The sequence below is a fragment of the Struthio camelus genome, chromosome 8, assembly GCF_040807025.1.
Source record: "Struthio camelus isolate bStrCam1 chromosome 8, bStrCam1.hap1, whole genome shotgun sequence".
NCBI lineage: Eukaryota > Metazoa > Chordata > Aves > Struthioniformes > Struthionidae > Struthio > Struthio camelus.
The window spans coordinates 36,419,662-36,434,506 of record NC_090949.1 but is presented as its reverse complement, the minus strand read 5'-3'; the positions used below and the strand labels follow the sequence as shown (position 1 = coordinate 36,434,506).

Here is a 14,845-nt window from a genome sequence, read left to right as displayed (position 1 = left end):
AGACCAGGGACAGAAAGCTAAGCAGTGATCCAGGCAGAGAATAGCTTCAATATCCCTCAACATTTCCAGCTCCTTCTGTTCCCCAGATTGAGGCCATCTTCCACGCTTGGCATTTTATCTTTCAGGGGATTGCAAATCAATGTACAGACATTAATGGAACAGTTTAAACCTCACATTTCAAGTGGGAGAGTGGCAGGTATTTCTAGAGGAAAATATCTAGGCACATGGCTCCTTTGCAGCTAGTGATAATCAGTAGTGTTTAGAACTGTAAGGGCTTCATTTGTCAAATGTGCCTTTCAGAGCACGATCTTGGAGGTCTGGGAGACAGCATTCAATCCAACCTTCCTTAATTGTTCGCTCTAGAGCATAGTTCTGTTTTGGACAGCTAAGTTCTATAAAATTGAAACAAAGACACTAAAGCATCTGTGCTATTTTATAGACCTGTGCCTCTCTTAGATTAAGGAGGACTCTAGCACCAGGATTACATCAGCTTTTTAATAGGTACTGAGCTCTGGTTTGTAAAGATGCTTAAAAGGGGTAGGGGATAAATCAGCTGCAGTAGAGGCACTTAAGACAGTGATAGAGAGGCATTTACCTGAAAGGAAAGCACTTATACTTGCAGAAATTACTTGGGAAATTCCTCAGACTTGCATAAAGAGAAGATTAGATTCTCTGACAACAAACTGAGTCTCACTTGTCCCCTCTTCCATCGCTGCCCCAGATACCTGGTATAGTTAAGATTCCCTAAAAGACGGAGCGCATATCTTAAAAAGTGTTATTCCGTAAAAATAAACATAAATAGACACACATACACATTCAGAGCAGAGCTGCAGTACAACAATAGCAAAACAGGCCAATATCATTTGATACCTTCACTGCTTGTCCAGCTGGGATCCCAATACACCTATGGCTGCCATACCAGGATCAATAATAACAAACATGCAGAAGCTTCAAGTATTTCCCAGAACCGCAGCAAAACCCTTGACAAGTGATTAAGTGTAGCAACGGAAACATCACAAGAAACTGCGTCTACCGGCAATAGCTCTGAGCTGCTAGCTCCTCTGTTCATTTCTGCTGGTGCTTGCTAAGGTGTTGAGGACCTTCCGAAGCATGAGAAGGGCTGACACAATTTTATCAAAGAAAGGAAGGAAAAGAGCAGGAGGCTCGCCCTCATTTTACATAGGTTTTTGCATTACAGGGCAAGGCAGGATTCACTGATGTTTGCTGAAGCAGAACTTCCCTTCCAAGAACGCAACGAAGGCTACCTTGGCACGTAAGACGCTGGGTTAGCAGTCAGGAGGTTCACTTATAGGTAATGTTCTGCCATTTTAGCACCTTCTCCAAGGTCACAATCCAAGGCAGCTTTCTCTGCATCCCATGGATCTAGTAGGCTGCATATGCTGGAAGATTTTTGATATGTACATTTGATATGTATGTTTTCATTTTACTGCAATAGGTTGCTTATTAGAAAATAAGCGTGGTTTGGCTCTTAAAAAAAACACCAAAGAGAAGTTATAGATCAGAAGCACTGAGCAATCCATTAAGTGAACAGCCATGACTGCACTTTCAGTGTTTTAACAAGGTGGTATTTTTGCCACAGGTATGGAATCAAGTTGACTTTTTGCCCTTTTGCCTCAGTAGTCAAATAATTCCATTAATCTTTCATTGTCTGTTGTGTTAAAACATGAGATTTGAACTCCAGAACTGCATATATAATCCTATCACTGTATTGAATAACTTCTAGTCTTACCTCCTAAAGAAGGAGCAAGGGACACACCAGAAAGCAGAGAAAAGAGCAGGTGCTCGTCTTGGAGGTTGAAGACGACCCCCAAACAAAAGGCATACAAGAGGAAAAATCTGTAGTTGAGGTCTGGTTTTGTTTGAGCAACAGGAAGACACGAACTGCAGAATTAGCAACGCGACCGATAATTTGGACTACAGTTTCTAAACGCAGATGAGGAAAATCTCCAGTGACTACTGTAACACCCTGAACACCAGTCTACACCCTTGAAAGGCAGTATCGATTTATTTAAAAAATTACATAAAACTTAGGTTTTCTGGACTAATAATGGAATCTACTGCAAAACGGTACGCAATCTGTTCTGAAGTCAGAACAGCTGCCTAGTTATTTCTCAGGATTTCCATAACAAGTGAAAGGTCCCTTAAGTCATGTAAGAGGTGGTTTAAGCAATGCTGCACTCCTGGCCCAACTTTGACAGGGATCATGTTAAGGACACACTATTACATAGACGGTAATTTTAATGAGTGTACTCCCACACGAATGAGGTTAAACCACGTGACTTAGGTAAGGCCAAATGGAAGTTTGAGAATAGGTTATAAAATTCAGACTCTAAACAGACTAAGGGAAAAGGAAACATACCACGAGCCAGGAGAAGAGCTCATTAGATCACAGATCACATGATATTATAAAACAGTATTATCCCTCATCCTAAAAACTGCACAGTTTAGCTATTTTGTAGTAACCGCATTAAAGACAAGACTGTTCAAGACAAAAAACAGTTCTTGAGTAGGAGGGGAAAGCTAGATTTGCTGGAAGAGTGTTGATGGACAAGAACAGTGATTGACTTGCATACAGCTCAGAGGACTGCCCAGAAAGGAAATACGTCTGTACTGAGCTCCTTGAGAACTGAGCTCCTTGAGAATACAACAAGCTCAGAAACAGAGAGGATAAAGAATATTTCTTTACTAAGTAGGCAATTAGCATAACAAACAGACAGAGGCAGTAATACAAACTGTGATTGTATAAGGAATACTAGACAAGAAGTTGGCAGAGGATGCGCTACGGGACATAAGTATAGACTGAGAAGAGGTCTGAGGTGTCAGGAGGCTACAAGGGGGTCTGCAGGCTGGCAAGGACAGTCAGAGCAGGTGATGAGTAAAACCACTGCTCCTCAGTGCTGTATTTGCAGCTTTCATCACTAGGAAGGTTTAAGTACACATAGAGTTCAGCACAGACTCCGCTTGTGGCACAGACATCCTAAGCATTATGGCATCTGAAATAATTTGTTCAAATATGAGGTTTTGTTTTTACTACAGCCCTCCTGAAATTAGCTGGCACTATATCCATGTAGACCTTCTGCCTGGAAGAGTCTGCTTACCAGATAGAAACTGCATCAAGACTTCAAGTCGCGTTACTACCTGCAGGAGAACTTGTTGGCAGCTTCCCTTCTAACAGAACGGTAACCCTGTGAAACACTTGTGCCTTGCTCGCTCCTGAAAGCTATGAGCAATCCCTCTTAGATGGGGTCAGGCTGTGAAGATAAATCCATTATAAGATTACAAGGTGCTCATATAGTGTAAATATTGAGAGGAAGGAGAGGAGATGGGAAGAACCGACAACTGCTTAAAGGAGATCCATTGAATAGGAAGTTCTCTGGAGAACTTGAAGACTTGCTCTGTTTTGTTCCTGTTAGCTGAAAGATACAGAGCACTTCATGCTCTTCCTGTGCAAAACAAGACACTATATTAGAGACCACAGCAAAGCTTACAGGACGGGCTGCCTTGAAAACGTGCAGGGCTGCAGGCCCTGCACGCCGTGAGTAAAAGGCCTGGCTTGCTCGGGCACCCATTACACAATAAGTACATTGTTGGCACCACACAGTTGTGATGCTTGGTGTAAAAAAATTAGAACTAACATTGTATGAGTCCAAGGCTTTTTATCTGAAGGTTCATTACAGACACCTAACTAAAAATGTAATGGAAATTAAGAATTAAGATATCTCTGCTTTTGCTTTAGAAACATTAAGTAAACAACACTGCTTGCACTATCAACTAAATATGTAATATTTCAGTGAAGAGGGCTTTTTGTTTCTTTTTTTTTTTTAAAAAGTAGTGATGTTAGGGCAAATAAAAGCCCTCCCTCCCCCAGTACTGTGCAAATATGTTTCATTTGTTATACATTTTCCCTTATTTATGAATTCTATGTTGCATTGAACAAAATGCATTTCAGGCTAAAATGCTGAAATATTAACATAAACCATGAAACTGGTCTTTAAAGTTGATTTACCTTCTTTCCTCTTCTCTTTCTTGCCTTAAAAAGACACTACTGCCAACACCACACTATTCAAGTGTCCAAAAAAAAAAAAACTCTGCACACAGTAGGCAAACAAACAAGTTATTAAACTGAATCTCCTTGTTTGAAAATGCAGATAGAAAAGAATACAACACAACATTGTCAGAGACAGTCTTTGTCTCTGTGCCAGTGACATGGAGATGTCTCTCTCCTGACTCAGTGAAGAATAATCACCAGAGTAAAAGAGATTATGTTTACAAGTGTAAAATAGTTAAAAATATCCCAACTTCAAAACTCGCAATATATTTAAAAGTTTCTTTTGCAGTTACTCTGCCTGAGGAAGTACATAGCATAAGTCAGTCTATCCCCTAAGTGTTTAAAAGCTATTTTGTAGGTTATATAATTTCTAAATGTCCTGAGAGAGCATAGAACAAGAGTTTGTTCCTTTTGTAAAGTATATTCTTGCTGTTACTTTTATATTTCTAGGTTTCCCAGAGCCTCTATTTCTTTCAATACTCAGCAAGCTAGTGAGAAAGCACTAATGAATGCCAGAGCAAGAGTTTTAAAAAAAAAAAAAAAAAGCTTCTTCATTGCCTGCTTCTCATCTTGCAATCATTTTCAGAAATTAAAAAATAAGGAAAAAACTAGATAATTATTTCCTTTGAATTCTTTGTTTTAAACTTGTAAACTGAAGTTGGAAGGACACAAAACATTGCATCTCCCTTTTTTCCCCTCCCTTTCCCTCAAACTTCCAACCAAAATCCAGCATACTTTCTAGACCAACTAGTAATTACAAGTAATGTAAGGTATAGGTCCCATTAGAGACCTAGCTGGAGTTACACACTATCATCCTGTTGCTATATGGCATTAGTATATTCTATGGGATTTGTTCAAGACTTTACATCAGAATTTGATCATTCAAAAAGTTAAGGGCTTAAAGTTAAAGTGCAACTAAAGTTGTACAGAGAGCTTTAACACACACCCAAGAAGTCCCAGAACTGACACGTAGCCTTATATGATCAGACTAAAAGAGATTTAAGTTTGAGATGTGTATGTTAAAAATCACACACCGACCAACACTTCAGTTTAAATGGTTTATGTCTGATAAAATTTGAAGCAACTGCAAACAAGGTCATGACGTAAGAAGCATCAGACACTCACAGTAGCTGATGTGGCCCCCCCACCTTTAATAGTTTCTGCTCTTGGTTCCTTCCAGCTGAGCACAACCCTAATAGTGAGGCATTCACCATCGCTATGGGTCAGATGTCTCCTTCATACTGCCTGTGAGTACATGGGTCTCCTAAGCAATACTTTGAACAACTTAAACTGCCACCTCTTCAGTTAAACGACTTACAACAAGGCTTCTCTTCATGGCATAGGTTACGACAGAGGAAGAGCTTTTAATAATCTGGACCAAAAAGTGTTTACCAGACATAAGAGAATTTTAAAATGTTTTATTTTCCCAGGCTCAGTTGCTGGAAACGGAGCAGCCAGACCCTCCATCCCAGTGCTCACAGACTGCTGTCATACCTACAACACGCTGGCTACACAAGCACATTAAGCCTCAAATACTATCTTCAAAGTCCCTCCCTACGAGCTCCCATTCTATCACGATTATGTCTTCTAACAGCAAACCCCTGTCATACACACACACAAACATTGTGCTTTTGGTTCCTTTTGTGGACACCAAGCAGTACTAGTCCAATAAATATTTAGCCAGTAATCATAAATACCTGAAAGTTACAGCATGACTGTAACTGCCAATTATTTTTATTGCAAGAAGCTATTTATGAAATTGCAAGCCCACATTAAAAGTTGGCATTTTAAGTATAAAAACTAGCACTTTGAATTTATTTAAAAAATAGAAATAAGAACCAGAGGCCTGCTGTCTGAACTCATGCGAGTTAGTATAATTGCAGCAATATAAAATAAGAGCTATTCCGATTCAAACCAACCAGGGATTTGCCCAGAGTTGTCAGTGCTTTGCCTTCAACACAAATCCTCAGTCTAATTTCTATAATTGCTTAATATATATCTACATATACATCTCTAGATAGCAAAGGCCCAGAGTAATGCAGCTACCTTAAAATTAATCATGTAAAATATTGACTATACAAGTGCTTTCTTCTCAGCATAGAAGTAAAAAAATACAGACACACTTCATTCATGTTTTGCATCATTTTCTTCCTATCTTCCACGTGCAAGTCATTCTCTTCCCAGTTAAGCAGTCAGTAAGTTTAAGAACAAGGCAACCAACCAGCAATTAAAGTTAGAGAAAGATTAGTTAGATGCGAGCCAGTCCATCCCAACGTGTTAGCGTCTGCATTTGAAGCAGCCAAATTTAAGCTTGTTTTTCCTCACACAAGGGCCTCTTGTTCTGACAATGTTTAATCATTCCAGTGCAAAGACGCTCCTCACATAATGTTAGGGAACACAGTCATACATCATATCAAAACTGTATATATTTCAGTGTCCCCGAGATAGCAGCGAGGGTCTGCTCTGCCTGATAGTTATTCCTATCTTGCAAAATGGTTCTCAAACGAAGTCCGTGACATTGCCCTAGTGTGAGGGAAACGTAATACATGGGGAGAGGAAGAGAAAAGGAAGGCTTGATTCTCCAGCTACTTAAACACATCCAGAGATGTTAGGATCAAGCACAGGAAGAACTCTGCCAGACAGATAATCCAAGACATTGCATTTGCAGATTTTTGCACTAAGTGTCCCAAATGGCTTAGTTACATAGAGTTATTCTTAAGAGTTATTTTGTTGCTCTATAGAAAACAGCCATTTTGATACCGCAGGCAGCAGCTGTTCCACGGCACATGAAGCCATAATTTAAAACCAGAAATAATGACTGAAATACAAGGAAAGGCAGGTATGTGGGAAGTAAATGAGTTCTAATTTGGCCAGGACACCTCCTAGACTTTGCCTTCAGAATATGCCCCATCAGCAGACAGGCCACAGCCCAGAAAAGGCCCACCAAAAAGCAGCAGTACAGCTTCCTTTTACACCATAATGTGTCATCAGGTTATACAACCCTTCTACTTCCCAAAGAGTTCAGATCTCTTTTTTCCAACTGAAATAGGTTCTCCCACTGTCCATCCTGTGAATTTAGACTTTGTCATCATGAGTGGGAACAGTCTTAAATATTTTTAATATTATAGTCTCTATTTATTTTATCCTCCAAAAAGTAACCAGACGCTGGGGTTTGGGGAGTTTTCTTGCTATTAGTTAGCCAAAACCCTAGCATTATCAGAGATTATTTTTTTCCTCATTGTCAAGAAGTGCTAACTACTTTCAGCTACCCATAGCCATCCATCTTCATACAGTGGTAAAGATAAATCATGTCCCCCAATTAATAAGCAGCTTCCATTACTGAATCACTAAGTCACAAGCGTGCCAGAAGGGTGGATATGGTTCTTTGAACTTCTATAATTTCATTACTTAGTAAAGAAAAGTATGTTTACTATGAACTGATCAAATTAGCCATTTATCAGCATAAAGTGTTTAACAGAGCAAGGCAGATAGTTCAAAATCTGAAGACCATACTTCTAAGTGCGGCACTTCATACAGTTTTTTTTGGACTTAATGTGAAGATCTAGAAAGCCACAACAAAAAGCCCATATTAAACGGACAAAGTATCACAAAATGCTCTATAAACTAATTTCAAGAGCCATATTAAGGTCTGAGGTTTGTTGTTGCTGAAGTGTTGGTGCGTAGTTGTGTATAGTGCCTGTAAGAGTTAGATGATGGACTGTAAGGCATTGCCGGTGAGAATATCAAAGCAAACAAAAGGAAGCGAACTCAGGTTAACGTAGATTTCTGAACCATTAGCTTCCAAGTCCTGGAAACGGCCCTTGACCAGTTCCATGTATTTAAGGTGAGAGCATCCTAGAAACTGATGGAGAGCATTAATACAATTAACGCTCTAGGATATCTCAATATTTAGTAGTTGAGCTGTTGAAATTGCAAATCCACTTGTGAATATTGTACAAATAACCTATAAATAAAGGTATTGTCTAACTATCCATGAATACGTCTTTTTCACTCAGCAGGAAGTAGAAAGGCGAGAAGAAATAGAACAGAACAATTGCGACAGGAGCACTCAAGTAATACACTCAGCTAACCTTAGACAAAAGCCACTACTTGACATGAGCTACAGCAAGCTCCCCAGACCTGGCTGGATGTGTCACATACTACCTTCTGCAGCCCTAAAGCCTCTGGTTCTTGAAGTTCTAGGAAACTCATTCAGATAATTGCTTTAATGGTATATTTTAAACTGACCATAATATCCACCCATCTCAGTGGGTGCCAATGTAAGAATCCAAATAACTGTTACACAGTAGCCTACTGTGAGTAAGAATCTACTGACACATACTAACATTATGAGCAACTCTAGCAGAGACAGATTACCAAACTAAAAGACATTTCAAAAATCTAATGTAAAAAAAGCTTTTAAAAAATAGAAGAAAAAATAAAAACAACACAGAAAGAACCCTAGAGTGGTAAATCTTAATGGGGAAGGGAAAAGGGAAAGAAAGATTACTTTTGTTACCAAAGAAATGAATGAGAAATTATCAGATAAAGTGTAAAAAAACTCAAGTTAAGCTTCTCCTCACCCTAGTCCAGACATAGGTCAAGAGTTTTTTGCTCTGGAAAAGGTTACCACTCTAAAACAAAGCATTTTAGGTACTTGTTGAGTGTCTTGAGACCATGCTCACGAACCAGTACAGGTATCTCTGCTAGATCATCCCAATATAATGGATAGATATCAAATTTTGTCCCTTACAACTAAACAGGATATCTCCCTGTACAAGTTTGATCTTCAACAAGTTCTCCTCAAAGGAGATAGACATGCATGGCGATAGGCACACCTGACCAACCAGAACCGGAGCCAGTTCATTTCAATAGATCCTTCAGATGAGAGCTCTTGATCACTGGTGACCCAGGCACATTTGAACCTGTGATTTAGAGGGGAAGAGCTCTCTATCCCATTACCAGACATAAGGACCACCTGGTCCCCCACTCCATGATTTAAAGGGGAAGAGGGAGGAAGAAAAAAAAAGAGAGTACTATCTATCCGAATTAATACAAGTCAGTTCCATGAGTGGTTTTGCAGTGGAGGGGGGAGAGGGAAAGTGATGAGCCTGTGCAATAAGTCAATCAACCATATCTCGGGAAAAAGATCCCAAAACACTCTGTCCATTTTAGCTTCAGAGTAATCTTTTCTTCTTAGGAGAGGAAAACACGAATCACCTGTGAGGTGATTTCCTTCACTGTTAATTTCTGTACTGCTAAAGCTCCCCATATCCGGGGTTTCATGCACCCCGGGAGCTTCGCCACCACCCAGCGCAGCCGGGTTACGACTGCGGCCGCACTCAGCACGGACAAAGGGCTGCTATTGTCCCCTGCATAAAGGCTCCTCGTCCCCGCGCCTGGCAACAATAACTCAGCCATTGTTCCGCGGCCGGAGCCCCCGCGCCGCGCTGCCCCGCCCGGGGCGGGGGAGCCGCTCCGAGGTGGGAGCAGCGAGCAGCCGGCCCCGCTCCGCGCCCCGGCGCGACGCCGCCACCACCGGCCCGGCACCCCGCGCAAGGCCCGCCCGGCCGCCGCGCCGCGCCGCACCGCGCCGCCCTTACCGGAGCTGTCCATGGTGCTGCCGCCGCCGCCGTCGGCGCGGGGCTGCTGCGGCTGCCGCGCGGGGCTCCTGCCGCCTGGCCCCGCCGCCGCGCTCGCCGCCGGCTTCCCCCCGCCGCCGCCGCCGCTCCCGCCGCCGCAGTCACCGTTGCTGTCCACCAGCTGCAAAGATTCATAGCCATCACTGCCCGTCTTTTTCCGGTAGCTCCCGAGCAGGCTCATGGGCGAGCCAGGCGGAGGGAGTCTCCTCTGACACCGGGGGGGGAGGAAGGAAGGAAGGAGGAAAATCACAAGTGCTCCCGTCCGCCCAGAGGGGAGGGGAGGAGAGGGAAGGGGCGGCGCCGCGCCGGCGGCGAGCCTCGCAGCACCGGCCCCGGCGGGAGGCGGGTGCCGCCCGGCCCGGCCCGGCCCGCTGCCGCGCAGGCCGCGCTCCTCAGGCCGCGGCCGGAAGAGGGCACGGAGCTGCCGGGGGAGGGGGGGGCCGAGAGGACCCCCCTCAGCGCGGCCGTTAGAGGAAGGGGAGGAGGGGGGGCAGGGCGCCCCCCCCTCTCCTCAGCGCGGCCGTTAGAGGAGGGGGGGAGGGGGGGCAGGGCGCCCCCCCCTCTCCTCAGCGCGGCCGTTAGAGGAGGGGAGGAGGGGGGGCAGGGCGCCCCCCCCCTCTCCTCAGCGCGGCCGTTAGAGGAGGGGGGGAGGGGGGGCAGGGCGCCCCCCCCCTCCTCAGCGCGGCCGTTAGAGGAGGGGGGGAGGGGGGGCAGGGCGCCCCCCCCCTCCTCAGCGCGGCCGTTAGAGGAGGGGGGGAGGGGGGGCAGGGCGCCCCCCCCCTCCTCAGCGCGGCCGTTAGAGGAGGGGGGGAGGGGGGGCAGGGCGCCCCCCCCTCTCCTCAGCGCGGCCGTTAGAGGAGGGGGGGAGGGGCAGGGCAGCCGTTAGGGGCAATAAGGCAACAACAGGGAGTTCAAGGGAGCTGTGGAAGGAGAAGATGGCCAAGGCTGATAATTTGTCAGCCATCCCGAGGCCAGTGGGGTACATGTAACCCACAAGAGCAGGGAGGGCTCAGCACTGCCCCTGCCCGCCCCCCACAGCCCCCTCCAAGCCCGTCCTATTTTCACTGGTTGATGCCACAAACTGAAAATTAAGAGGCTGCCTTAAGGCAGAGAGGCCAGCCTTCCCCCAGCTCCAGGCCTCCCTAAACTTCAGGTCCCTGGTATAGACATCTCCAAACAAATGAGGCCGGGAGATACTTGAAATCCTGGGGGTGCCACAGCCCCGAGGGACAGCGGCAGGAACCGCTTGCTTAGGGGAGGCTCCCCCAACCGTGCTCAGAGCGGTTTGTTAGCGAGAGGTGCTGGATTCGATAACCCTGGAGAATAAAATCTCACATTCTCACGTTCCACCTGCGGCAGGCGCGTCGCTGTCCCGAAGAGGTCCTTTCGCTCAAAGAACTAGGCCACGCAGCCGGCATAAAGAGGGTCTCGAAATAGCCATCAACGCCAGCATCTTTAACCCACACCGGGGAAGGGTGTATTCCTTGCAAACGGGCCAGGGTTGCCAAGCTAGGTAACTATGGGCCAAAACCAGCCAATTAGGCAAATTTGAAGTATGAGGGATAGCACTGGGGCTCTGCACTGAGCCCCACAAAACCTGAACTCCCTCTTTGGCCTGGTTCTGCTCTACCATAGAGGGCAGCATCCCTACACCCATGTTAACATCTCAATGCCATGCCTCTGACTGCTGACCCAAAACAGGTGGCACCAAGCTGAAGGCAGCGCTACCGCTGTTGGACCATTTTTGGTGAAATTTCCAGCCTGTTTTTAGCCATTCACATGTAAACACACTTTAGGTCAACACAAAATTTGTCCTTGAGCAACTGGTGAGCCAAGCTTGCCCTGCACATTTTACAACTACTGCAAGCAGATCATAATTTTGCTTCACACTGAGCAGAGGAACTGTGGGATGCTCCAGAGGAAGTGACCACTACAGCTGTTCTAAATTGATTTCTTCTTAATTTAAGGAAAAATGCAAAAAAAAAGTCCTATCACCCAGACAACAAATGTCCCTTCATTCTCTTATGGAAAGGACAAGAAGTACTCTGCTTAGAAAAATAAGTTGGATTTTCTTCTAAAGCAATACCATCAATAAGCACTTCTGTAGCAATAACCATAATTTGGGATATTACTGACACTTGGCTTAAGATTTCCTATTTAACACACCAGGGTCATGGGCATCTAGTAGAGTCATACCCTTCATGTGTTATTGTTTACATAACTCCTACAATTTAATATTACAGTGCCAAAGAGGTACATCTGTGACCCAGAATTTTCTCAAAAAAATTTAAGTAGATTTGCAAGCAACAAGTTAAAATGAATTAACCTGATGTAACTGGTTTATGGTTAATAGCGGTAAGAGTTTGAATTCCAGATTAGGACTGTATATGTTCTACTCCCTTATTATTGGGTTATTAATACACTACTCCCTATCAAGCAATACATAGATTGCGATATTTGCCAACAGGAACGTGTCCCCCTCCTGCACATTGCTTATATGCAGCAACCTAGTAAAAAAAAAAAAGCTTAGTTTTTTTTTTTTAAACTAAGGATCATGTCTGATGCTTCAGAAAGTTGGTCTACCCTTGTCAGCCTAGAATACAGCAAGTGCTCCTGTGTTCTAATAGAAAAGAGGAAAATTCTGCAAAAAATTTAAACTAAAAATCCATTTTTCCCCCCTCTCAGGTGAGAAAAGCCCATCAGTGAGCAAAAAACCAGGATGTCTCTTCTCAGGTGAAGAGGGCACATTAAGGCTGTGTAACACTTCAGGCAGCACGCTCACATGCTAGTGCTTGAGGAAATTATACCCTGTAAGAATGAAACAGCTGAGAAACCTGCCATCACAGTGTAATGTGTGACCTAACTCCCATTTCTAAACTGTCACCTAGTGGCCAACAGCCTGTTATGTTGCATTTATCCATTAATTCAGGAAGATCAGCTTAGACAAAATCATAACCTAAATCCATACGTCATCGCTCTCACAAACAAGCAGCAAGAGTCTGTTGGATATGACATTAGCTAGTCTTTTCTGTTATTAGTCAAAGTAAAGTCCTACTAAAAAGGATCCTTTTCCTCATGGAAAAAGGATTAAAGCAAAAGAACAGGTTCACTATAGTAGGAATTATAGCTTGCTGCTCTCAGAGTACTTGAGCACTTGCAGAATTTGCAGTTTGCCAGACGCAGTCTCATTATCACTGCCCACTGAAGCTTTACAGCATGTCTGTGGCTCAGCATTTCCTACCTAACATTGATGTTGCTGTTGCATCTGCAGTGATTAGAGTACAGTTGTATTTAGAAAGCAAAACTTGATTTTCTTGGTTGAATCTATTATCAGTTCTTTTCTTTCCACCTTTTCCCCAAAGTTTTGGGGATTACAACTTGGTTTTCCCCCAAAGATTCACAGAAGGGAGTCACTACAGTACCCCGGCACTCCAGGCCGGAAGACGACTGTTCTGCAAAGCATCAAGCCAGGCACAGTAAGGGACAGTTCCCCCCACAGGACCTTGGTGCAGGGGAGAGAGGATTAAACTGACTTCAAGGTCCCAGCTTTACTTGCAGTTACCATTTCTACACATGCAAAGAGGACACCTGGTGGGTTTGCATTCATGCATTTCCCAGCCCTATGGAAGGTTTAAACAAAGAGCAATTTATTTTTTCCTCCCCCCAGTTCTCCCTTTACAATGGGCTGCTGAGGGGGCACCTGATTTCTCCCTTCTGGAGGTCTACAGCATAAAGAATGCTATATAAAACACAAAATTAAGTAGTGTTGTTAAATTGCATATGACTTTCGTAAGCAAGAGTAAAGACAACAGATCTAGGGAAACAGCAGCCTAGAAAATTCATTAACATGCTTCAAGATTTATTGAGCAGTGGCTAATGATACTACAAATGTATATAGATGTTTCTGTTATGTTTGAATGATAATGCCTGAAGGTGCCATTAAGACTGCGGGAGATGTTAATGTCATGCTAAGGACTGCAAGTTTCTCAAGAGTCAAAAGACACAAGCTCTCTCACCCTGTTCCTGACCTGCTGCATGACCTTGGAAAGGTCGATTGATTTGCCCGGCCTCTAAAGCTCTGTTTGCATCTGTATTGCAGCCTCCGCACAGCTGAAGTCTCTTTTAGTAGCTGTAAACAAGCACTTAGTGTATCAGGGTGCAATTTCAAAGTGCACCTACCCCCCAGCTATATGAACAGTTATGCTCTCAAAGCTACACTAATACATTCAAATTGCGCCCTAGTTGTGAGAGCCACAGACACGAATAAATGAATTATAAAGGTGTCGCTCAGGCTATTACAATAAACTACACATTTTTGATGAAGTGAGCATTGGTCAGTTAGTCGCTGTGAGCTATAAGCGGTCCTCCCTGCACACAAAGTTTCTGCAAGAAGTACAAAACCATAGGAAAGCATATGAAAAGTGCCAGATATGCTGTATTATAGATGGCTCTCATTGCCTGAGAATAATTCATATACTATTATGAAAACTAAGACTTACTCAAACTTCTTAACTTCCTCAGACACCTCACATAGAGGGCTCTATTAAAAACATACACTTTGCCAATGAGGGAAACAGCAAAAAAAAAGTTTGGAAGTTTCCCTCCATCTTACCTCAGAAGAGACCAGGACACCACATATTATTTCTGTGCTAGCATTGACCATAAATAACATGCAGAGTTCTTTCCCATTATAAGATTATGAAGATGGCTCTCTTTTTTGATACGAAAGAGAGAAGACCAACTAGTTTTAAAACCATCTTGATTTTAATAATACAAATATTTTCATTTTCAAAAGCATACAATACTGCTGCACTAGGCAACTTCTTCTCTCTGTAACCTGATATAGAACAATTTATTCCTTCCATTCTCTTCATGTTTACACACATCGCTTGCCTTAGTTGGACATCGAGATGTCACAACATAATCTAGAGAATGACATTTTTGCCTTCTCCCTCTTCAAAGCATACAAATCCTAAACAAATTACCTTAATAGACAGATTCCTGCATTTAGGCTATCTTCAGCATCCCTATAATGAGTACTGTCTACAGTGGGCTTTCAGCAAAATCAGCACGAGCTCCTTCAGCTATGTTTACCTTCCTTCAAACTTTGCATGGAGCACACATGGCGTACCCT

At 43.7% G+C, this 14,845-nt stretch overlaps 1 protein-coding gene across 3 annotated transcripts in view; it reads right to left on the bottom strand.

The window, feature by feature from the left end:
* The window catches only part of DNAJC6 (DnaJ heat shock protein family (Hsp40) member C6), a 58,565-nt gene that overhangs the window by 31,539 nt on the left and 12,181 nt on the right, over positions 1 to 14,845 (bottom strand). Inside the window, exon 1 of one of the 3 annotated variants that reach the window (XM_068953452.1) lies at positions 9,673 to 9,929. The exons of the other annotated variants lie outside the window; for them this stretch is intronic. Within the exon in view, the coding sequence (XP_068809553.1) occupies positions 9,673 to 9,892 (220 nt within the window). The 5' untranslated portion in view covers positions 9,893 to 9,929. Of the gene's footprint in view, positions 1 to 9,672; positions 9,930 to 14,845 lie in introns of those variants that run through there. 3 annotated transcript variants of the gene reach the window in all.